The sequence below is a fragment of the Cynara cardunculus genome (assembly GCF_001531365.2).
Source record: "Cynara cardunculus var. scolymus isolate 2C chromosome LG 16, CcrdV1, whole genome shotgun sequence".
Taxonomy (NCBI): Eukaryota; Viridiplantae; Streptophyta; class Magnoliopsida; order Asterales; family Asteraceae; genus Cynara; species Cynara cardunculus.
In genome coordinates, this window is record NC_037543.1 from 7,137,374 (window position 1) to 7,163,324 (window position 25,951).

Below are 25,951 nucleotides of genomic sequence, written 5' to 3' on the forward strand. Positions count from 1 at the left end.
TCTCCTTGATATGCCACCCTTATCCCATGGTACATCTCTCCTTGATATGCCACCCTTATTTCCTCATCAACACATTTCAAAAAAATAATTCCAAATAAACCGCAACCATTGGAATTATTATTAATCCAAAATCATTTATATCAAATTTCCATTTTATGATAAAATAACAATTTTTATCCTTCAAGCACAAGGAATAAAACAAATCCGGTCAGCATGACTTGGCCAGACTTCATCTCTGGTCAAGTCTTGGCCGGTTTACCAAATCCGGACAACTTATCGTCCAAGGTTTATCCGATTTAACACTTTAGAATAAATTTCAACACCTTTGTCCGGATAACAAGTCCTAACAATACATCGCCCAAAGCTTGACTGATTTAAATACTCCGGTCACTACATGGTCGTATTCCTACTTCTCAGTTCAAAATGTTAATCATTCTTACCAATCATAACTTGCTTGACACTTAATCGGTTTAAGACTAAACCGTTCAACACTTGAGCTGTTTAGGGCTTAATCGCCTAACCCTTGATCGACATAAGAATAACCCAGACAAGCTTTGTTCGATTTAGACTTAATTCGGTCACCCTTTTTCCGGATAAAACCCTTAAACAAATACCTGATTTCTTTCCAATAATAATCAACATTCAAATAAAACTAGTATCAAATTTTATGTAAAAAGGTTTAGAAATCACTCACCTTGAAAAACCTTTTGAAATCTGATACTTGAAATCAACTTGATCTTGCAATCCGGTCAATCTTAAATCGCTCAAACACTTCTTACAAATAGCAGCAAAAAAATGCAAATGGAGGTTGAACCCTCCTTTTATACCTTTCCAAAACAAGAAAGGTCGGCCATAACAGCCTCCTTTCCACATGCATGAGTCCTGCCTCACCACACACACACACACACATATATATATATATATATTTATATACTCTCATGCACATATACACATATATGCATATATATCACATATATATATCATACAAACATGATTAAATGTATCAATTTATCATGCTATCACGTAATCATATAATCAGATAATCACGTATTAATTACCTTGGGTGATAACCAAGATCCGATTATCACATTGAGTTTAATTGTGGATTTATAAAGGGGGTATTTTATATCTTTTTAAATAAAAAGATATGTTCCTACCAAGCATAGTGACGTAAGTCTATTTTGGTATGGAACTGAATTTTGTAAACTGTTTCTACAAAGCGTGGTGATGTAAGTCTGTTTTGGTATGAAATTGGATTTTGTAAACTGTTTCAACCAAGCGTGGTGACGTAAGTCTGTTTTGGTACAAAACTTGTTTTAAGTGGTAGTTCCCCCAGACGTGGTGACTTTTGTCTGTTCTGGCTTGGAACTGGGAATGGGTACTTTCAGACGTGGTGACTTTTGTCTGTTCTGATAAGTAGCCCTGTTTTGATGGAGGAATAATGGTGGCATATCAAGGAGATGCGTACTTGGAATAAGGGAGGCATTGTCATATGTGGATAATATTATAACTCTTATTATTATTACTAATTGGATTTAATAACTTTGAATCATCATTTCTTTGTGATTTGATGAATTAGAGATATTATTTCTATTAGAAACAATAATTTAGATGTTATTAAGAAGGGAAAATGGTTTGTCATAAAGGACAAGTATTGCTTTAAATCTTTCTGTTAATATTTCCAAAGGAATGGTCTAATGATTCAAAGAATCTTTGGTTACAATATTTATTTCATATTGAGAAYGTTGGATCTTTAAGCAGATGTATTTTATTAATAGAACTGAGGTTCTTGTGTTTATCCTTTTATACATGTCTTTGAGTACTGCATTATTTGATTGCATTACAAATATTTCTGAGCAAAGATACTTTATTATATTTTGGTGTTCATCACCCTGCAATTGCAAAGAAGGGATTTACTCACTAGACCCTTCTGGTCTAACCTTCATTTTCTGTTTTAAAATTATGCAATACAGGAATGGCTGGGTCCAGGGATATTAAGGGGAAAGGGAAAATATGATTATTTTTCTAACCTGTTATTTGCTTTTGAAGATACATGTTGTATTACATGTGTTAGTACATGATTTATTTTGGAAATTTTCATATGTAGATTTTATTCATATAGGAATCCTTGTACTAGTAGAAGCTTGTGATGTAAACTATATTTCTATGTAATGAAATATGTGTTATATGCAAATGTGGTGTTTGGGGGTGTTACGACAATGTTAATAGCTATCCAATTAAACAAAATAAATGTCATATTAATCACATATCAATCGACACGCTTTGATCATCTTTTTCATCACCGGAATTCGAATTCCGACCGTAGTCGTATCCGATTTTAACTTCGTCATTTCCATTGTTATCAATATGATTTACGCTAGTATTATCCATATTACTCGGATGATACGGAAATCTTATACACTTACAAAACGAATATAATTATGTGTATAACATCACGATCATGAACATGAATGAGATAGAATTCCGAATTACCTACCGAGCAATTAGAGGAATCTTCAAGATTTGTAACTCCCAATTAAATATTAGGGAGTTACATAAAGATTAAATTACATAATAACCCTTGTATTTAATTTATAGGTTACATTAGAACATAAAGTAAAGAAAGAATTTGATTGGTTAGTTTTGGTTAGTATAGTTAATACAAAATTCTTGGTTAGTATTTGAACCAACCTCTCTCTCTCTCTCTCTCTCTATATATATATATATATATATATATAAACCCAATTTATGGATGATAATTATGTAATAACTAATAATATAATACATTATAATCTAAGATGAACATACATGAACAGGGATATTATTGAAAAAAAAAATCATAAAGTTTGTCACTGCCTATTAATGACATTAATGTTCATATGAACATTAATCCATATATTATTAAATAAAATATCCCATCATTATGAACATTAATATACACATGGATATCTCCCGCTATATGAACATCGATTCACTTATGAACAATGTGGTTATGTTCATTAATATTTGAACAATGTTCACATATGTTCACAAAAGTTCACTCGATTATTCCATCTTTTCATATACTAACAGATCGTGAACATTGTACACTTATGGAAATATGTTCATCGATGATTTCATGATATTTTTTCCTCCATACTGTTCATATCACCGGAAACGACATTAACAATGCGTTTCAAAAATATTTACTTGTGATTTGTTCACTCGAATTAGCAATTTTCCCATTATGTATATCAACATTCATATTTTCAAAAATGTTTACTTGTGATTTGTTCACTCAGATTAACAATTTCATCAAGATTAATTTTATTTAATGATAATGCATTTGTGTAATTTGAATAATTGATCATAATCGCTACAATCAAGCAATTATTAAATTGTAACCGTTCATTAATTAGGGAGGGAGGTCGGGCGCATACCCAAGGTCCACAAGAAGTAGGAGCTCAATAACTTTTTATGTATATACTATATAGTAGTAGTTCGAAAAAAGTTAGTAAATAAAATATATATAAATATTTTTAGTATCTAATATGATCCAAAAAGAATTTAGCATTATGTTAGAGGCCTAAACATGCATTAGTTAATTACATTGACAAGAATATATGTATAAAGTTAATTATTGGTTTATTTTATTAGGAATTTGTTGGGCCCTTTAGGAACAACCCTTCCAATTTATATCCACAGAGACCATGTCTTCATCCATAAGCTCCCAAGTGTCCGGATTTATCAGTGCATGGACAGCTATCTCAAGAATAGATTTAGGTTGTTTCTCTAAGTTTTATATCTACTACTAAAATCTAAAACTATTTTCACTATAAAACATTGATATATTCTCCATCATTCATCTCACATCAACTCTTTTGATTATTTCATCCGCATGAAATCTATTTTTGTATCAGAGTATACAGATTTTTTGTTATTAACTAAGAAAACTCCTACCTTGTGGAAGAAAATTATCAATCATATAAGCGATCCAACTTATATCTATTTTTAGGATTTGAAATATACTCTTGTTTCTTCATACATTATTAACTTTTTGTTACCTAATATGTACATTAGTTTTAAGTACTTCTCTAAATCTTTAAAACAAGAATAAGATCTCAGGCTATAACCAATATATACTTTTGATTTTAAAATTGATGGTTCCTAAAAAGTTTATTTTAACCTGAAAGTTTATAATGATATGAAAACATTAACAAGATGTGTGATTTACATAAAATGTTAATCTAAAGAGTCAACATTGTGACCCTGAATAATGGGGAAACTGACGGAAATGGCCATTCTAGAAAGTCAATTTCACTTTTTGGCTACTTCTAAAGCCATCTATCTATCTATCTATCTATCTATCTATCTATCTATCTATATCTATATTCATCTATCTATCTATCTATCTATCTATCTATCTATATATATATATATATAGAGAGAGAGAGAGAGAGGCACGTTCAAATGAAAACCGTGCATTTCTTAGAAACCGTGTAAACTAATTTCGACCAATAGGAAAATTCTATTTTTTTCTAATTAAATTTAATCAATAAGTGTATTTCGGTCATTTACAATTTTTTCTATTAAATATGGAAGTTATTAAATAAATCTTAAATAAGGAAACGTAATAATGGAAATTTTATAAATTGTAACATTTAAATATTTAATTATATTATAATATAAAAAATTTGAAATTCTTAAATGGTGTGGTGATTGAATATGTTGCAGAATCTTGAAGATTGTAAGGCATTAGGGGAATGAATTCATCAAATCAGGAGTGAAATAAAAAAAAATTAATGTATATGAAACATGTTTCATGAAGATGAAAATGGTTCATGGCGTAATTGAACAATGAGTATTGAACGAACTTCATGGTAAAACATGTTTCAGTGATGGTGTAGTTCATCAAATCAGATTGGAATAAAAAAATTAATGTACATGAAACATGTTTCATGAAGGTGAAAATGGTTTATGGCGTAATTGAACAATGAGTATTGAACGAATTTTAATGGTGAAACCCGTTTCAGTGATAGTGTAGTTGATCCGTATAATAGGTGAAATGGAAAATGAAACGGGTGCATGATGGAGGCGGTTCGTCGTGAAATAATTGCATGATGAAAAGGGTAAATGATGAAATCGGTGCGTCTTGAAATAATTGCATGACGAATAGGGTGCATATTTACATGGGTGTGCGAAAGACATTGAAACAAATTCAGAGTAAAGAATAAAAAGCCTGATTCATTAGCGAAAAGTGAATCAAGTTCATTAATAATATCACGAAATAACAAATTACTCATCAAATCATGAGTAAAATTTCATGAACTTAGTAAACAATGAAAAATTTTCATAATCTAAACAGTGAAACTATTTCATGTTTTATTTCATGTATTTTTGTTTGCCATTTTGCCCTTATTGCTGATATAAAAATAAATTTTTAGTATATATATATTTTTAATTTTCTAAAATAAACTAAATTAATCTTGACCATTGATCAAGAAAATGGATAGGTGAGATTGGTTTACACGATTTACACAAATGGGGGCGGTTTTCATTTGATCGCTCATATATATATATATATATATATATATATATATATATATATATATATATATATGCAAAACCTAGGCCCTAATTGTCATCCTCACAAATCAGTATTTCAAATCCTTGCTTCCCCATTTTCTTTGAGATTTTTAAGTTTTTTTTTCCAGATCTTATTACCTCTTCCTCTCCTCATCATAACCGTTACACATTCTCTGCTTACTCCAAAGTTAATTCAGTCGCTCTCAACATCTGCTCTTTTTCCACACTAAGTCTTAGGGGGAATTTGGTTTGCAAATTCTGAAAAATCTGATGGAATTGAAATGTCGAATTCCATTAACCAAATTCCATTCCCTCGTTTGGTTAATTCTTTTTCACGAAATGAATCGTTAAAATCTTATAAATTATATAAGTAAAGGAATTTAATATTCCTTAGCAACTACATGATATTTTTTTAGAATGGAATTCTCTATTTTCATAGTACCAAATATGTCCTTAACCCAATATACCCTAATATCATAAAACCCAATATTACCATCGTCGACCACCTTTGACCACCGTCAATCTGAATCACCATCTACCACTGCCATCTAAACTACCACTGACCATCGCCATTTGAACCACCCCGACTACCATCAATTTGAACCACCAACGACACCACCGATCTGAACTACCACTGATCTGAACCACCGCCGACCACTACCGATCTGAACCACCGTATAACACCCTAAGATCACATTTGCATATAAACATATATTTTCATATATCAAGAAATATAATTTACACATTCGGTCTCAATATCTACAAAGTAGCTAATAACTTTTTCCATAAAATCTCTATACAAAACTTGTAATATAACAAGTTCTCAAATACAAAAGATAATATTATATCGTTAATATTTCATGCAGACAAATATAATTCTTCACAATTTCTATTGATCCTCTCTCTCAGTGATTTGATAATGATCTTTTTTAACTTACGAAGTGTATTATCTCTTTATTCAGTTTCAACGATCATGACTGAGTCTATTTAGTGATCGCTGAAAAATTATTGTAATTCTCATAGAGACAAGTATTCTTCAGGAACACAAAACTCACACCACAGAACCTTCAGTGATATCGAAGATAAAGCTAAAGATAGAGACAAGCAACTTCGTGATCTGATGCGGTTTTCAGTGATAATCAGCTTGTCTACACAAGTGTGAAATCTACTCAAGATTCAGGTAACGTTGAAGAAACCTCAGCGGTATTCCAGTGTCAGCGATCAAATGAATCTTGTTGAACAATATTAGTTTTTGTCTTGTTCTTCTACACGCAAAGAACAAACCCATACCTCTCAAAGTAAAGTACTGTACGGAGTCACTTTATTGTTTCCAAGCATGCTTACCTACTTTGTGAAAGACTACTATTCATATACGACAAAAACCTGTATATCTGCAACAAAGGACAAGCTCACCTCTAGAAGCTCGCTACATGCTTTGTACCGCCTGACTTGCATTTAATGCAACATGTATAAATAGCTGAGAATCTCTTCCTTCTCACTAACCACACCTCTAACCAGAAGAAGAAAACTGATGCCAAGAATTCTTACTTCTTGAAGATCAACTCTCTACCTAAGAGAAAGGCTTCTTCCCAAGCACAATACTTCTTAACCTTTTCTTCTAGCAAGTCTTTTCTTTCTTGCTTTTTATATCTTATGTGTTTGTTTAGATAAGTTCTATATCTTACTTTTCCACAAATAATCTGTAAAATTTTGTATTGATCTTCTTTATCAATAAAGAACTTCAAAAAGTGAAAGTTGTTGTGTTTGTATTTATCTCCCCTTTTACAAACTGTTACCTTTAAACTCTTGTAGATCCGTCTGAGACCAACAAGTGGTATCAAAGCAGTGTTTGTTTTAGTGTCTATTAGTGTTTTATTGATGTTTTATTATCTCTTATTTCTAGATAACTTATTTACCATTCTAATGGCATTGCAAAACACAAACATATACTTTCACGATAATGGCTCTCTTGCTAAACCATCCCAGTTCATTAGAGACAACTTCAGTCTCTAGAAGAATCAGATGTCTCTTTAGATACTAGAGCTAGATCTATAATAGCCATGTCTCTTCCTGATGAGGTTTATCACTCTGTTATGAAGTGTTAGGACTGAAATTCAGTGTTAAATTGTATTCATCTTGAAAGTTAATTTTGTCTATAATTGTAAAAGTCATTGTGTTTGACTTTTCTGTAAAGTTTGACTTTAACTAGTGGCATTCATGTTTGACCCTATAAATAGGATTTGTTCTTTGTAATTTTGAATGAACTCAATTGTATAATCAGTCACGTATAGAAAGTTTGACCACTTTGACTTTCTTTCTCATCTTCTTCATAGAGTTCTTAATGCTAAATCATACATCTGCCATGGATTGCTTAGGGTTTTATCTTGAAGATTGATCATAGAGGACTTACATTTGGTATCAGAGCATAGGAGCAGCAATTTGATAGAAGGATTGCACAAAATTCGAGGATTTTTACACGATTTTTTGGAATTTTACTACTGTCATCGCCTGTGTTCTTCGTGTTCTTGATCGGATTTCGATTTTTCTACTCTAATCTTGTCAATTTTGAGTGTTAATTGTTAAAATTTGGTTTACTAGATTCATGATTACATTCTGAACATCTTTGATTCACACGATTTTACAAAATAATCAAGTTTTGAGGCAATTTTGAAGGATTTTTGGACTTTTAGAAAACTTTCTGTTCGTTCAAAAGTTCTTAATTTTTCGAGTTTTGATCCAAAATTTTGATAAAAAGTTGTTGCTAATCACTTTGTAATTCTCTCTCAAGAAATATCATTTCAAAGCTTGGTGAAAATCTCTCTCACCTCTCAATTGTGTTCTTGAAGATTTGTTTGATTTGATTAATAATTGGGATTCACAATTGGGATTGAAAAGTTCTTGAGGTTGTAATTGATCAACAAGGTTGCTGGGTTTTTGCTAAATCGGACATTGACATCGCATAATCGAAACCTAAATCGCTCACTGACTTTGTTCAATTTCAACATAAATCGCATTTCACAGTAATCGATTTGGGCTTCATAAAATTTTGAGATTTGGATATATCGCGCAGATTCATCCATAGACTTACCTTGCATAACAGTATCCGATTTGTTCTTGATATCTTAGCTCAAACAGAGACTGTTTTTAGCCTTCATTGTTCGATTTCAACATAATTGACGACTGTTGTCTCCTGTCCATCTTCATTGTCATCTGAGTTGATATGAGTTAAATGATGCCATCTACCCTCATCATCATCTTCTGTAGATGATTCCTTCCACTCTTCTGTCTGTGCTCTCATAGATCTTCACTGCCCCTTAACTTTACAATCTCTTTTATGTTCTGATCTGGGTCTCCAACAAAGGGTGTTCTTCCAATGATGAAGTAGAGTAAAGTGACCCCAACAGACCATATATCAACCTTGGGATCTTGGTGTGTAGATTTAATCAATTCCTCTGGAGCCCTGAAACCCTTTGTACCAACACAAGGTCCTTTTTTCCTTTGTTTCCCTTCCCCTTTGTTCTTAAGTAAGCCAGAGCCAGCAACAACAACTCCAGTGGATTGCAAAGGCATTGGAGTGAGATAGATAAACTTCTTATCTGATTTTGCTGGAGGAGCAGCAGCCCTCTTTCTTTTTGAAGTTGGATTGTTTGTTGCTTCATGATCAGGAGCCTGCATTGCTTCATGTACCAAGTTGAGCAGTTCTTTTCTACCTTTGCAGGGAATAGGCTCCCTTAACCGTTCAGCCGAAGGAACTCTGGTGGTTATCTCGTATTCTAATCCGGACATTGCCTTGTCCAGATTGAGTGACTCTCGGCCAAGCAACTTACTATCCTTGGCCAGCGACTTAGTTTTCTTGGTAACCTATTCACCCGGTTTAGTTCCTTCCTCGAACACCACTTCATCCGGATTCAATAATCGGATAAAAGACYTTGTCATATTACATCTTTGTGTCTGATTTTAATCTAATTTTGGAAAGTCTTGGGCTAGTTTAATCCAATTCAAAGGTCCATTCTTTTTGGGCTTTCTTTGGTCTATCAGGTTTTGTGGCCCAACTGTTTTGGTTTTGGTTTGATTCCATCTTGGGCTTGATTCATTTTTTTATCATATTTTATCTTGTTTTTCAGTCTATCTCTTTTTATTTGTTTGTTTTTTAGGATTTTATCTGTTTTTAAACTGTTTTGAGAATTTTAAACTAATTTGGATCGTGTAAACTGTTTTTAATCAATTTTAACCGTTTCTGACTGTTTTTTAACAGTTTTTAACTATTTTCAATAGTTTTTGACTGTTTTTACTGATTTTGACAGTTTTTCTTTGTTTTTTGGTTTCCTCAACAATTTTTGTGTTTTTTTGAGCTTATCAGTTTTTTGATTTCTTTTAACTGATTTCACTGCATTAGATCCTTTGATCAATCTATTTCTGAAATGGCAGTATATTATGAGATAGAATATAAAGAGCTTAAAGAAAAATACGATAAACTAAATTCTGAGTTTAACAAGAACATAAGGTAGACAATTTGTCTAACTGATTATAATGAAAGAGAGAAGGAAGAGAAGAAGATTTTGCAACAAAAGCTGAATGAATTAATGAATAATGTTTCAGGTTCTCAAGATAATTTGAAATTGAAGAAACAAATTGAAAACTTAACAGCTAAACTGCATAAATCTGAAAGTGAATTGATTGATGTTAGGAAATTACTGGATCAAGAGAGAAATAATGTTTTAGAAACTGAAAAGAGGTTTGATGCTGAAAAGAAAGTGTTTGAAAGCAAGATAAAAACATTAGAGCTGAATGTCACATTGCTTTCAAAACAAATATCAGATTTTGAACAAGTTATCATCTTGGAATGATCCAAGTTTGATAAAGAGAAGAAAGAGTATGAAGAAGAATATCAAAGAAAGAATTTGGAATTGTCTGACAGCATTGTTCAGAAGAAGAAAGCATTAGATGAAGAGAAGAGAGTGTTTGTTCTTGAAAAGAAAAACACTATCAAAAAAAATGTTGCAATTGCCAAAGAGCTTACAGAGAAAAAGAAATGGCTTGACATTGCTTCAAAAAATGAGAAGGAAAGTTCAGACGAAGAGAGAAAGAAATTTGAGAAAGAAAGGAAAGTATTTGAAAAGTTAAAGAAGGAATTAGAAGGTAAGTTTTTGGATACTGCAAATAAATTGTCTGATCTAGAAACAGAACTTGTAACTGAATTGAACATGAGAACTGAACTGAAAAAGAAATACGTTTTAGTTGCTGATGAAAGAGACCATTTATTAAAGAAAGTAAAAGACTTTTCATGTGATAAAAGCCCAACTGGTTCTCAATCACAGTGTAAAACTAGCTTTATGACTGTTCTAGTGTTAAATCTAACAGTTATTCTAGCAGTCCTAAATCAACTGTTTCTAAGAACTATTCTCGTTCTTCAAATCAGTAGGGTATGTCATTGGATCACCCAATTATTTTTCAAAAGACAAACATGTTTGGGTCAATAAAGTTGATTCCGCTTTGTCTCATAAGTCTGTTGTTACTAATAATCTTCCTTGTTTTGTGAGATCCAATTCTGACTTGATAAATTTTAGCAAGGAAAGGATCATGTGCTCCACCACATGCAAGAATACTGATTTTGTGAACAGGAGGAGGTACAATAGATGGAATGTAGACAACAGATTTCAGAAAAGTTGGAAAAATAATAACAAGTACCATAACAATAACTGGTATGGATCTTATTCTGTATATAATCATCATGTTAAAAGCGCGAAAAAGAACATATCTAATAAAAATAGATGGTTTGGAAGTTATAACATCTCGCAACCTGATACTAACAAAGAAGGACCCAAGTTTATTTGGGTACCAAAATCTGTTTGATCTTATTTTGCAAGTGTGTCATTATCGTGCTAATCAGAATAACATGCCAATGATGCACAAATTCAGGGGGAGTTATACACTGTCTAAACAAGGCTTCTGAATATATCAGTTCAGGACCCGAGCTTAAACATTATGGTTTCTAAACACTCAGTTTAGGACCCGTGCTAAATATGTTTCCAATTTTTTTTAACTTTTTGAGTTGAACTGAAACATTATTTAAATCTACTTTCTGAGGGGAGTCTCTAGAAAATTTGAATAAATGTTTTTGGAAAATGGGTTGTTTTTTTTTGGGAAAACGAGTACATTTTCTGAACAGCTATTTCCTGATATTTTACTTGCATAATTTCTCATCGTACATAACTTCAGTACCTGTTTCAGCTATTCTTCAAACTGTTATTATCACGTCTCTTATAATAATATCATTTTCGGTAATAATACGCTCGTTAGTATTCAAAGTTTGTTTTCTGATTTTTTTACTTTGATTGATATACATTCTATAATTCTTTGAATATTCAAATTCTGTAACTCGTACTTACAGATCTTCGTTCATTTCTCTTATACACTGAATAATCTGGTTTCGTAAATCACTCCTTCATTGTTTGTGCTTAAACGATATATTTTTCTTGATCAATTTTATCTGATCATTATGCTTTACAAAAGTAATATTTTTGATCAACCGTGATCAACTAAGCTTACAATAATTTAGGAGGGACTGAGTGCTTCACAGAAATAACTCTATGGAATGTCAGAACCGACAGACCTACCCAAGAGGACAACCATATCTGAGTGAGCTTTAAATACAAAAGGGTTTGTGTGCTGAGCTTAAAATGAAAAGGAGAGGGGTAGTTAATGTGAGCCAAAAGAATTGACGAGAGTTGTGTCAGGATTAAAAGATTAATAGAATCCTGTTCCAAACTTCAAATTATCGGGCATATCACATAATCTATTAGTTCTCAATTCTTTCGAGACTAATATTGAAAAAGGCAAAGCCCAGGCCAATTCTTGTCACAACCCCACCAGCTACTCATTCATCTCTCAACAGATAAGTGTTTCAATAACACTTGGGCACGCAGCTCACAATCTATCAGTTTCTCATTCGGAGAAAGCTGTATTGAATCAGAAGGATATATGTCCCCCTTTCAAGTCTTTTTGATCACTAATTGAGTCTGATAAATTTTTGTAGTCCACACGGTTTACCATTTTGAGCCTAAACAGAAGCATTTGTTGCTTTATCTTTCTACACTACACAGATTTTGCATTTTATATGTTATTTTGTCGAAACATTCATAGATATGCTATTATTAAGCTATCGATGATTGAATGGAAGACTTGGTGAGATGAACCTCATAAAGTCTCATATATATAGTACATCTATTGTGCTGAGTATATCTGTTATACTCACAGGCCAATTTTTTATAAGATTGAAAACAATTTCATAGGTTGAAATTGGTAGTTATTTTCCCATTTCCTCTAAATCTGAAAAGATTATACAAGTGGATTTGAAAAGATCTACTTACAATTTCATGAATTGACGGCTTTCGCGGAAAATTTCATTCATTCTTAAGTATGATGTAATTGATTCTTATTTCATCATAAGGGCGAGTATGTAATAATGAATGAAATGACCAATTCTGAACGATATAAGGGGAATATGTTGTAAAGATAAAGGAGGAGTAACATCAAAGTCGGCAACAGACTCAAAAGGAGTGTGACTAGAGATAATTACTGAAGATTATTCTTGTACTACAATGTCTGAGAGTTTTTGAATGTGAAGATCATCCTTACAACAGTTTACTGATAAAAATTTCTCATCGAAGAGAATGTTTAGTTTTGAAGAGATTGTCTGTATTCGTTATCTGAAGAGATTCTTTAAAGATCACATCCTGTAGATTGTTTCTGAAGATTTTTGCTGATACTGTTCTACATTGTCAAAAGAGAAGATCATTGCTATTCTATATTCGAGGGGGAGAATGTTAGAAGATTTTTCTCAACAAAAGATTGTCTGAAGATTTCAAGTGAAGATTGTTTTGAAGTTTCTGAAGAAGTCATAAAGAGCTTTTAGCGACAAAGTTCAAATGAGACTCAAAGTGTGTAAATTCTTTCAAGCCTGAATACAAAGGGGGAGAATGTTAGGACTGAAATTCAGTGTTAAATTGTATTCGTCTTGAAAATTAATTTTGTCTATAATTGTAAAAGTCACCTTGTTTGACTTTTATGTAAAGTTTGACTTTGACTAGTGGCTTTCATGTTTGACCCTATAAATAGGATTTGTTCTTTGTAATTTTGAATTAACTCAATTATATAATCAGTCACGTATAGAAAGTTTGACCACTTTGACTTTCTCTCTCATCTTCTTCATAGAGTTCTTAATGTTAAATCATAGATCTGCCATGAATTGCTTAGGGTTTTATCTTGAAGATTGATCATTGAGGACTTACATGAAGTTAAAAACCTCGAAAACCATGTGGGAAATATGAAAATTTTCTCTGTAGAAAATATGAATCATTGTCTGAAGTACATCAACATTTTAATTATCTTTTTATTGATTTAAGGACAATTGGAAGAGAATATTTCAACTCTGAGACCCTGACAAAGTTCTTAGAATGTTTGCGAGAATCGTGGTATAATTATACCATGTGTCTCAAGATGTCTAAGGATATGTCATCCCTTTCCCTCAGCTTTCTTTATAGGATATTGCTTAATCATGAGCAATCTCATCAGCTGAAGAAGAATCTTCTTAAAGATTAAAGAAAAATGAAAAGTTTTCCTTTAGCTTTGATCTTTGAAAACCCTTCAGCTAATCCTTCTATTTCTCCTACTCCTTCTTCTTCTCTTGCTATCATTATGTTAGATTCTTCTAACTCTGAGGACTTAACAGATGCTAATTATCAGAGTTTGATGAGTCACTTGACCTCCTTACAAACTCTTTCAGATGGTTTGCCATAAAAATTAATTTCCGCATATCTCCTTCTTTGACAATCGCTGACAAGACAAAATCAATCTTATTGACAAGGCCTCAACTAACTGTTTTAACTGTCAACGCAAAGGACACTTTGCAAGTGGATGAAGGTTAAAGAAAGCTGCAAAGCCATCTTCAAACATATCATCTTCCTTCAGACCTAAAAACGACAAATATCTTACACTGAAGGAGAAGTATAAGAAGATGAAGAATCTCCAGCGTAAAGGCAAAGGTCTTATCGCTGAAGAACATGATTGGGTTGATTCATCTGAAGAATCATCCTCAGATGAGGAAGAGATGGCCTATCTTTGTCTTATGGCTAAGGATGTCAAGGATGAACTTTCTGAGACATCATCCTTCAATAATCTCTCTCCATCAACCTCTACTCATATATGCATTATGAATGACCCTTCTACTTTTACTTGTGATATGCTGACTGTGGATCTTTATAATGCTCTGAATGGCAAATCCGAAGCTTAATCTTGATTTACAAGAACAACTAGAGAAATGCCACTCTAAAACCAAAGAGCTGACTAAGATTGAAGAAAATCTTAAGAATCACGTCATTGTAAACCAAACTATCAGCATTGAACGCTAGCAGGCTATCTTTTAGCGTAAGCAAGAAATTGCTGAACTCAAGGCTGAAAAGGCTACCATTGAAGGATAGTTTAAAGCCTCTTTCAAGGCCACTGAGATCATTAACGCTCAGATCCCCGCCAAAATCAAGAGTGGTCTAGCATATTTCTATGATAAGCAAGATCATGTTAGTGACAAGTCAATGCTTAAGTTTAGAACCTTTATCTCTTATCTCTTCTATTCCTATGTACCGGTCGAATAGAGGGCATATGGATCATAACTAGGAGCCGTTACCAAATAATAAATTGTAGCCATGATTAAATCCACGGAGAGGATTGTTGTATTGTGCTCGCACCTCTTTCCTCATTCATGCCCGAACGGACTGATCATCCTTTGGGAACAATGTGTCCTCGTGATGCGGTTTGGTCTTCAGATCCTTGACATGCCTTCGAGGCATTTTGACTTTCTTTAGGATTATCACTTAACGTTATAAATTGATTTTGAACTTGTTATCTCATATTCATGGTTTAGTATTATTATCCGTTCACTGAGCATTATGCTCAACCGAGATTTTCTTTGTCCTCGCAGGTACATGACTTAACAGGGATTTTGGGATGAGAGCTACGAAGATGAAAATATTGAAGATAACCCATTAGGACATACTTTTGTTGAACGTTTGATGACTAATGTAGATATACTTGTATTTTGAGACTGTATTTTGATACTCGTTGTAATCTCCGTTTGTGGTTATGTAATTATCTTTTGGTAAATTATATTAGCTGCTTTGTTTTATATAATGTGTTGAATTATATATTTTTTTTAAACAATTGTGGCATCTTTCGTCTTTAACCATGCATGACGGGGGTGTTACACATTACATATTGGATCCACTTAATGATTCTTGCGTATATGCATGTCCAAGTCAAACTGAAGTGTTATCTCTTACCATTTCTATCCTTGTTGAAGCTCGTCTTCTCAAATACCAATATATAATAACTACAATCAGAATGATTTTGTTTTGATCCTTGTATGACGTTGCAAATATAAACACAAAAGAACATCATCTTATTTTTCAAGTATATCATAGATATAACATCAAGTTTAAACGACCAATATAAAAAATAAAAATAAAACATCAACTTAAAAGACACATCATGTCAAATTGAAATAACCATTTATTCAAATTTAATCAATAGTAATACCATCCAAAGAAAAATATCCTAAAAAAGATCATCTAAAAAACATTGTTCAAACAAAACATTGCTTCTAACTAAAAAAGACCGAGCTTACGACTTGTAAATTTGACTCACCCCTCACATCTCTCCTTGTTCAAGCGTAACCAAATTTTCCTATAGTTGCTTTGTTGAATACGTAAAGTGCTATGTCATACAATGCGGTTTGCTCTCACTCAAGTGTTTCCAACTTATCCATGCAAAGATCCATCTCATTCTCCCCTAGTTTGTTCAAGATCTCTTTACATGTGTCATAATCTTTACCAAATCATTCTCATTTACCAAATGTTGTTTTCTTCTTTGTTTTTTCCTTTGAGGCCAGGGACGAAAAAGAATGTTTCTTGTGTTAAATTTTAGTAGTCTTGTATATCATAACCTTCAACAATTTCAGGAGTCACACTAGAAGGGTTTGGAACGGTAGCAGTTGTCCCCAAGTTCCAACATTGGTGGAAGCAACACCATCAAACAGTTGAATGCAAAGTTCAGGAAAGGGAAGACGTGCAATCCGCAACTTCTCAACAAATTTGTTTTGTTGTTTATAAAAAACTTATAAGTATATATACGAAGAATTTAAGAATATTCAAAATAGAAAAAGATGGAATGTGACCTTCATTTCCATCTGTCGTTCCTCTTCTGATAGATTAAACATGTTTGTCGATGAATCATAAACGTTACCCATTTTGTTTCTTAACTTTATCTATGCTCCATATTTTCCTTTAAGGTAATCATGATGGTTTTTCATTTTCCGTTGTTCAACGATAAAATTATGATTCTTTTGTAGTGTTTCTGCTACATTCTTCCAAGAAACCGCCTTAAGGCTACACCCGTCTCGTCAATTTAAGGAGATCTCATGCAAACAAGATTCGATAAATGTTTTCACCACGTTTTCTTTTTTCCAATCACCTCTAAGATTTTTCAATTATGAAGATTCACCAAAGTTTGCCATATCTAGAAAAATTAAGCAACAAATCATGAATTTCAAACACTAGGAAGATATGATTATTGCCTCGTAAAAGTTTATTTAGGTAATGGTAAACAATCTCTTAATACGTTAGGGCATCATGGTATAACATAAAAAGATCACATCCCAAAAAAAAACTAGCAATCTTTCTTGGTCTTTTTAAAGATTCGGAAATTAATCCGATGAAAAATATCTACCATTTTTTTTTTGCAATTAATTTTATATATACTTTCCTTGGATAATTCAGAGTGAAAACTGAGATGCAAATTTATAACAAAGTAAAAATGATAAGGATATTACTAAGAACGACCTGGTCTGCAATTTGATGGGGAGAACTATTAATCAGTATTTTGTCAAATAATTAAATTGGTAAAAGAACAAGTGGGCCATAAAAGAAGTGGTCATGTAAGTTCAAGGAAATTGACATACTATTACCTCTCCATGGTTCTGTTTAAGCCTCTTTTTACCAAAGTTATGCCAACTAACTTGGGAAAACAAGCAGCACTATCATTTGAAAGAATCACATGAACCATATCCATCAGTTATCTACTTATATCTTCTAAATATAAACAAGGTGACCAATCTCTTGAGAAATCAAGCTTCACGTTTCCTTTTTTTTTTTTTTTAGAAGAACATTAGGTGCTCAGTTAACATTAAACTATAGCTCAACACAATATTTTTACTGATTACATATCTTTTAGGTATCATATAGATGAATACAAGAGAAACACAATTGTACTCACACACATTCTACAGACTAAGCTCTTTTAGAGAAGGTTGATAATAAGCTAATAAGTTCCACACTCCTAAAGCGGAATTCATTTTCTAAGTTATAAAGCACACACCAAATTTACCTTCTGAGTTAGGGGGCATACGCATATCAAGATTAAAGGCTACAACACTATATCACAATTTTGGTGTAAACATATATGGCAAACAACCTATCTTGAAAATAACTATTCTGGCAAAGCTAAGTAGTCATACCTTCAGGATGCATATACTTTTTTCAGGCAGGAATACAAACACAAAGTCATTATCAATCATGTAGGGGTCAACTTCATACACAAAAATGGAAAGTGGTTGGCCATTCGATCGAGTCCATCCATTGAAGTCCTTTGTTGCCCCTAGGTAGAGTGAGTCTACTTAGTGAACTGGCAGGACGCGAAGAATCGATTGATCAATGGGCAAAGACAGGAGAGCCTTCTATCTCTTCYAGTCTTATAAAGGAAAGAAAGCAGGATAAACAGGCTTGAGTGTCGATAGGTAAGACAAGCAGTCAACAACGATTAGAGGTTGCCATTTGCTAAGTTATAGCTAAAACACACATTCAAGATACATAACAGAATACTAGTAACTGTTTGTGCTAATCAATAAAAACATTGCATTCACAGTGTTGATCCACGGTTTATGTAAGCTTATGGATAAGATTGCTCAAGAACTTTCCTACTTGGATAGAAAGCCAATGCGAGTAATCTTCCATAAACACCTACTACTAACAAGTTCAAAAAAGGACATTTTAAGAAAGCATAAGGTTTCGAAATCAGTGCATACAAAAATAGGCCCTTGTATTCCATAAGAAAATGTTTTTTCGTCCGAAAAATTAATAGGATTGTTGTGAGCGAAACGAATGGGGGCGGGAAAGAATCATAACACACGAGTTGAAATAAGCCCTTGATAAATAAAAAAGATTGAGTAAACAACCCTATCTCTTAATGGGGTAAGAGGTTTTCTTGGTCAGAGGTAACAAGTCAAAGGTAAAGAGCCCCTTGGTTTCATGAATTTCAACGGCCAGGAAACCATGGTCGATCTTTATTTCTCCATTCTCAACTATATATACACATATCGGTTTGATCAAGTAACACATCTGTCCTTTTTCACGTTTGCTGAGATTTAGGGTTACTAGTAACAAAAATGGCAGTTCTTGGAGGAATTAGCGAATCTAAGGGCGTTGAAAACAGCCTTGAAATCGATACCCTTGCTCGATTCGCTGTTGATGAACACAACAAGAAGCAGGTATTGTTTTCTCATCATCTTTCTTCAGTTTGAAACGCAAGTTTTCTAATCGTGGGTTTTTGATGGTCCGATTGTTTGGTTTTTCACATCGTAATCGTTGGTTTACGTTAGTTTTAGCTCTGCGACTGCGTGTTTCATGAGGATTATGCACATCCATACATGTTCAATATTCTATAAACAGCTTGTATGCAAGTGACTTGCATCTTAGATCTCCTGTTTTCGTCGATGGAAGAAATTTGATTTTGGTAGGAGAAAAGCCATGAGTCGGAAGTGTTTTTTCGAATTAGAAAGAATAAGCTATCTGATTAATTTTAGACTGTTGGAATGTGGTGGATGAACACTCTGGTAATGGATTGTTATCCAACTATGCATATATGTACATATACTTTGACCAATTTGTGTTGTGTAGGACGATTATTTTAGAACATGAGTGATCCAAGTAGTTTTATACGATTAGGATGATTGTTTGTGACTTATAATCCCTTCTATTTTAGAATCAAGGAGAAAAGGTGGAACAGTTGCTCTACTCTTTTGAGGGTAGGGGACATGTATGCATACATCTCACCCCAGACCGCACCTCAAGCTTGTTTGGTTTGGTACTATCTATCCAAGGATATGGTGTCCGTAGTTATGTATTGTATCGTTATTCTTGGACGGCCCAAGAATGCCCCCTCTTGTTGCCTTGCTTGGGTGTGGACTGTTAGGGACTGTGTATAGGACTGGATAAAACTCAAGATCATGTCGGAAAGGACTTTCCGAATACAATAATTCAACCCTATCAGCTTTGAGTTCACAAATTTCTTATTGGGATAATTTTGAGAATAGAACTATAGACGCAGGAAATGTCTATTATGCGTTTATAGTTCTATTCTCAGGAATTGTCACACTTCTTCACATGCTGGAGGTATTCACCCAATTAGGCGCCCTATCCTTTCGGATAGAGGACAAGTTTGTGTACATCCCACCCCCAGTATACTTCTGAGTGGGACATATCGAGTCCATTTGGCTTGGTTTTGAATTGGTGTTTTTTTTGTTTTAGTGAGTGCCTTCTTTACATCTTTATGCATCTTATTTATGTTCTTCTCCCCCACATAAAGTGTGTGTTCCACATTATCCCAATTCATTTCCTATTAATATGGATCAGCTGCTTTCTCAAGCGTTGCTTTAACCCCAATAAACCTTTACATTAGTTAAGGTTGACCTTATTCCAAGGTGAAGTTCAAGGAAAACTTCAAACACACACTTGTTAAAAATACTGTGGAGGTTGATTAATGACTTTGTATATCAACTATTGATTTAAATAACTCCCATCGAACTTTTATGTGTTTGTTTGTTTGTTCAATAAGCAAAGCAATCCCTCCCTCTGATCTTATTTCGTCACCATTCTACTTTGAAGGTCCATACTGTATTTTCTAAACATATAATTGTCTCCTTCTTTAACATCATTTTTTTGTACTTATTTGACAGTCACCAATTTGAACTTATTCATATTAATTTTGAAATTCAAAGTGGTTATTCGAGATTCAAAATGAAAATACCATCATAACCGATAGAGGACAAACAAGAAGGTGGATTTTGACAACTGAAGTTTCGGTATGCTTCTTATGCTGCAACTTAAGTAGCTAAAAAGCAAATTTAATGCTCTTCGATTGGTAAAAAATGACGCCGTCATGTACTTGTTATATTTGATGTTAAGCTTGTTACTCTGTCTAATTGCTTATACTTCAGTTATTTATGGAGTTGTTGTGAATAATTGTGTCCAGTATAAGTAGCAAGGAAATGATGGATTATGTTTTGCAGAATGCACTGCTGGAGTTTGTGAAGGTAGTAAATACAAAGCAGCAGGTGGTAGCAGGTACCATGTACTATATCACACTGGAAGCCAATGATGGGGGTGCCAAGAAAACTTATGAAGCCAAGGTGTGGGTTAAGCCATGGATGAATTTCCAAGAATTGCAGGAATTCAAGCTTCTTGATGCTGCATCTTCAGCTTAACTTCCATGCATGGGGTACATTACATTACATTTTCTCTTACCATTTTGAACTGCTATTTTTTATGATTATTTGTTAGTTAAATCATTACTGAGGCTATGTTTGGCAAACTAGCTGATACGCTAGCCGATGAACAAATCATGTTTGGCAAAAACTAGCCGATAAAAACGTAAAATGACCAAAAAGGATATCTTGAAAAATTAATTAATTATAATATTTCAAGATGTAATTTAAACAAATCTCTAATAATATAATATATTAACTAATACAAATAAGATAAGATGGTAAAAAAGTTAAAAATAGAATATATTTATCAAAAGAATTTTAAATTGATTATTATATACTATAATATTTGATTTGCCAAAACAAATTTTAGAAAAAATATATTATCTATGATTTTAAAAAACCATTACATATAAAAATAAAAATGCTCTACCTTACATATTTTAATTCATTAATAATTTTTTTTAAATCTATTCAGTAATTAAATTAAATATTTTATTCAAATTATTTAACATATTTGATCATCAATAAAACAAAATAAGTAAAACTTTAATTTTTTTGTTACATAATTTATTTTAAAAATTGTTATGTTTGCGTTTTGATAACTAAATATAAAAAAAAGTTATTGTAAATAATTAATAAATAATATATTTTAATGTATAATGTATAATGAACAATTAATTTCGATTTATATTAAAATTGATATTTATTAATAGTTAATATTAGTACTAGTTAAATTTTATTAATATTTATTTATAATTAATAGTAATAAATAATAATTAATATTAATGAAGGTTATTATTAGAAAAAGTGATAAAAATTATTAAAATGTTATTTTAATAAGTTAGCTTATAAGTGTATATGTGAAAAATAAGATAGCTTATTTTTGTCGAACAACTATGTATCACTGGAGGGTAATATGTAATTTTTTTTTAAATATTAGTGATGCAGGTGCGTGTGTGAGGAGACAACCGCCATATCCGTGATTTATGAATGTGAATAATAAATATTCGTAGCTCTCCGTGTTAGGAAAGAGGGCGTACGTTCGTAACATGTGTTTCTGAAATAATAAATTTGGTTTTTAAGTATCGGCTTTGGTTGTACATTCGTAGCATGTGTTTCTGAAACCACATTATTTGCGACATTGAATGAACCAACCAGGGCCGTCCTAATTTTTTTGGAGGCTCTGTTACACCTGTTATCACGTGCTACTATTATAGTTCAATAACAAGGCACATTAAGGGAGTCTTGGGACAACTCCTCTCATGATGGCGATAACTTTTCATTTGTTTTGAAGTGGTTTCAATGTCAATACAAGGAATGCGCTTTCTAACTTTCTTATTTGCCTCCTTTCTGAAATGGATCTGCCATTTCACCAAAAGTGCTTCTTTTTTTTTTTTTGAACGGAAACCAGGCAATTTTATAAAACAAAAGGAAAATACAGCAAAGCGTTCATAAACCAAAAGTGCTTCTTTGAGATGTGAGAGAAAGCTTAAGAACAAAACATATACCAAACAAACACAAAACACAATCCCAAGATTGCCACTGATGCGAACTTTATAAAAACCCCATATGACCTTTTCACTTGTCGACCAAATCGAGCTATAGGCAAACCCATCTTCTTTAAACCCATCGACTTAAAAGTTAAAAAAACAGATGGAAAACTACTTTACATAATCAATTTCAATGAAGAGGAATAAAAACAAACAGATTGTGGGCATGAATGGATGGTGAAGTCATAAGTGTTAATTGTAAGCGAAATGATGTAGAGATCAAGAAGAATAAACAAATCGTTGAAGTTAGTTACCAATTGAATCCTTAACAAAATTCCATTGACATAAGCAATGCAAGTGATACCTATGTGTGCGTTTAGCCTGCTTGAATCTTGATTCAACTTTCAAAACAAGTTGGATCACAAAATCTAAAAGGATCCCATAAAATAATAGTTTTCTGATAAGAGTAGAAAAGGGAAGTAAGCAGTTGGTAGCCCAAATCAATACCAGAAACAAAATCGGTAACTCAAAGCAAAACCAAAAACAAAATCGGTAACCCAAATCAAAACCAGGAACGAAATTGATAATCCAAACCAAAACCTAAAGCAAAATCAGTAACCGAAACCAAAACCAAAAAAATTGGTAACCCAAATCAAAACCAGTAACAAAATTGGTAACCTAAACTAAAACCAATGCCACCAAACACCAGAAGGGAACAAGGTGATGTAGGTTGATACTAGTGCATGGCTCCACCAAACACTAGCAGGGGTTATTCGAGCTCGGCTTGAGAAAATAGTGCATGGCTCGAGCTCAATAACTTTTTCAATGTAGGGCTCAAGCTCGAGCTCGATACTCGTTTATCGGCTCGAACTCGCGATGTTTATTGGCTCGATGTTGATAAATTTAATATTTTTGTATGAACATATGAGCATATTTGGCTCGAAAAAGGGTATGCTCGAATAGCTCAGTTCGGTTCAATTCCAAGTATTTAATTGAGTTTTCGAACGAGCCGAGTCGAACACTGGTGTTATAAATTAAGTTAGACAAGTCTTATTTTGTGTTCAAGATTGACTCAAGCTCGAGAATTATCAAGCTCAAGCTCGAGATAAATGAGTTCGAGCTCGAATAGTTCGTTAAAAGCTCGACTCGTTACACCCCCTACATACAATCATGTGCTCATTTTTATATCAATTATGTTTTATTTTACTTTTACTTAAATTAAATTAACATAAATTTGTTAATTGGATATCAATATTTTGGCAGAAAGACATTTAATGTGATTAATGTTTTTGCGTGAACTAAATGCACCTCTACTTATTAATTTACGTTTCACACACATCTCAACATCAGAACATATTTTTTACGTTCTTAATGCTTGAATTAACTTGATTTTGACATAAAAGAAGATGTATATAGCATTAGCCTTTGAAAAATTTGAATTTGATGTGATAGATCCATTTGGATGAAATAAGATTTCCTTTTATGAACGTGTAAATTACACGATGGAGATTAATTGAAGAGTACTTTACTAAATGATTACCGGTTACGTCTATGATGACAAGAATGATCATCCTCACTTATTTTATTAGGTAACATTTATGGCTATTGTAACACCCTAAAAAAATGGTGAGAGAGCATAACGAGGAGGGAGATAATTCAAAGCGGAAAGAATTTTAAAGTTTAAAATAAGATCACCCAACAAAGGGGAGAAGTAAAGCGTTTACAAAATAAAAGAAATGAGGCGATAATTAACAACCTATTTAATCTAAACAATTCTATGGCTAGATTAAGAATGGGTGTTCTACCACCTTAACAAAAACGAAATTCATCGAAAATGCGACGCTCGAAACACCCAGTGTTTTGACTACAAAAAGACTTTTACGAACGACAAACTTCTCAACCCTTCGATACCCTGCCGCTAAAGGAACCTGATAAGCAAACCATTTCAAGAAGAAGTGTTAGACTTACGCCTAGTGAGTCCAAACAATAGAATAAGTGTAACCATAAAACCTTATATACAAGAAAAAATGAGCATATATATATATATATATATAAATTGGTAAACAGAACAGCAAGTCCAAAGTAATTCGTGGGAGAGCCAATCATCCGAAGATGACGGGGGAGATCCGATTTACCGTTGATTTCGACGGAACACAAAGTAAGTCATAGATCAACGTTGCAGAGCATCACTTACAGGTTTATCAACCATTGACATCAACCTAACCAGTCATGTAGTCGGTCGTGATCTTAAGCTCTTTACCTCGGAAATTACATAATGATCTCAATGCCTATTTCCGAGTGGACAAAAGAGAAGATGGATTTGGAAGTTACATAATGATCACAATGTCTAAATCCAAATCACATCAACCTCTTCACCAATTGATTAAAACAAATTCCGAACCCATAACACATTACACCCCGAAGATAAGTTTTTCAAGTAACGACCCAATTATAAGGAGAAAAACGTAATTGCCAATAAGATTCTCAAATAATTTCCTAAGGTAACGAAGCATTTCCTACTACTAGTGAATAACTCCATGTAACGATTTACAAGGCCTTTACGGCTTTCAGGCGGATAACACTTGAATTAGATAATTCTCTTAGTGCTTGAGTCGGTAACAACCCTCACTAAAAAGGGCAGCGGGACTTCTAAGTTCATTTACTAACGACCCAAACTATGTACTTTTCCTATATTAAGTAAGTTCTAGACATTAGGGGATTTGACACATAAAGTACAACATCATTCTGAAAATAAAGTCACAAAATACCGAGTGAACTCACCTGTAGGATTTAGGAGAAATCCCAAAATATGGATTGTTGCTTGCTGACGATGTTTGCTGGTTCGCGTGGCGCAGCATCGGCTGCTGTTTTGGGCAAGAAAGACAAGGGAACAGCACTGCAAGCGGCTGTTTTGCGTAGCAAACGAAGAGGTGAAACAGCAGTGCTGCTGGTTGGCGAGGCAACGAAGGACAGCTCAGCAGGTCACTGATTGGCCGGGCGAAACTAAGAAAAAAAATACAGCAGTTACTGCTGTCTTGGCGAGGCGTAAATGGCAGCACAGCGGCTGCTGTTTGGTCGAGAAAAGCAGAAAAAAACGTAGCAGTTGCTGCTGTCTTTGGCGAAGCAGCGAAGGGCAGCACAGCGGCTGCTGTTTGGTCGGGAATAGGCAGAAAAACGCAGCAGGTGCTGCTGTCTTCGGCGATGCAGCGATGGGCAGCACAGCGGCTGCTGTTTGGTCGAGAACAGGCAGAAAAACGCAGCAGGTGCTGCTGTGTTCGGCGAAGCAGCAATGGGCAGCACAGCG

The 25,951-nt window shown here is 33.3% G+C and overlaps 2 protein-coding genes across 3 annotated transcripts; one reads left to right on the forward strand and one right to left on the reverse strand.

The window, feature by feature from the left end:
* Positions 1-8,859: 8,859 nt before the first annotated feature.
* LOC112529673 (cell cycle serine/threonine-protein kinase hsk1) lies at positions 8,860-9,240 on the reverse strand. The gene has a single exon (XM_025141012.1). The coding sequence runs from the start codon at positions 9,238-9,240 to the stop codon at positions 8,860-8,862; it is 381 nt and encodes a 126-aa protein (XP_024996780.1).
* Positions 9,241-18,948: 9,708 nt separating this feature from the next.
* Positions 18,949-22,353, forward strand: LOC112529742 (cysteine proteinase inhibitor A-like). Of its 2 annotated transcripts, none has more exons than XM_025141117.1 (3): positions 18,949-19,159; positions 20,960-21,168; positions 22,098-22,353. In XM_025141117.1, the coding sequence occupies exons 1-2, from the start codon at positions 19,058-19,060 to the stop codon at positions 21,152-21,154; spliced, it is 297 nt and encodes a 98-aa protein (XP_024996885.1). In that variant the 5' UTR covers positions 18,949-19,057; the 3' UTR covers positions 21,155-21,168; positions 22,098-22,353. The 2 variants fall into 2 exon arrangements, with proteins under 2 accessions (XP_024996885.1, XP_024996886.1); XM_025141118.1 differs by having other exon boundaries at positions 18,974-19,159; positions 22,106-22,353.
* The last annotated feature ends 3,598 nt before the right edge of the window (positions 22,354-25,951 follow it).

Excerpts from the sequence above, each read along its gene's own strand:
- LOC112529673 (XM_025141012.1), bottom strand. The coding sequence starts at position 9,240 with ATGCAGGCTCCTGATCATGAAGCAACAAACAATCCAACTTCAAAAAGA.
- LOC112529742 (XM_025141117.1), top strand. The coding sequence starts at position 19,058 with ATGGCAGTTCTTGGAGGAATTAGCGAATCTAAGGGCGTTGAAAACAGC. Across the intron at positions 19,160-20,959 it reads ATGAACACAACAAGAAGCAG|AATGCACTGCTGGAGTTTGT; the intron begins GTATTGTTTTCT and ends TATGTTTTGCAG.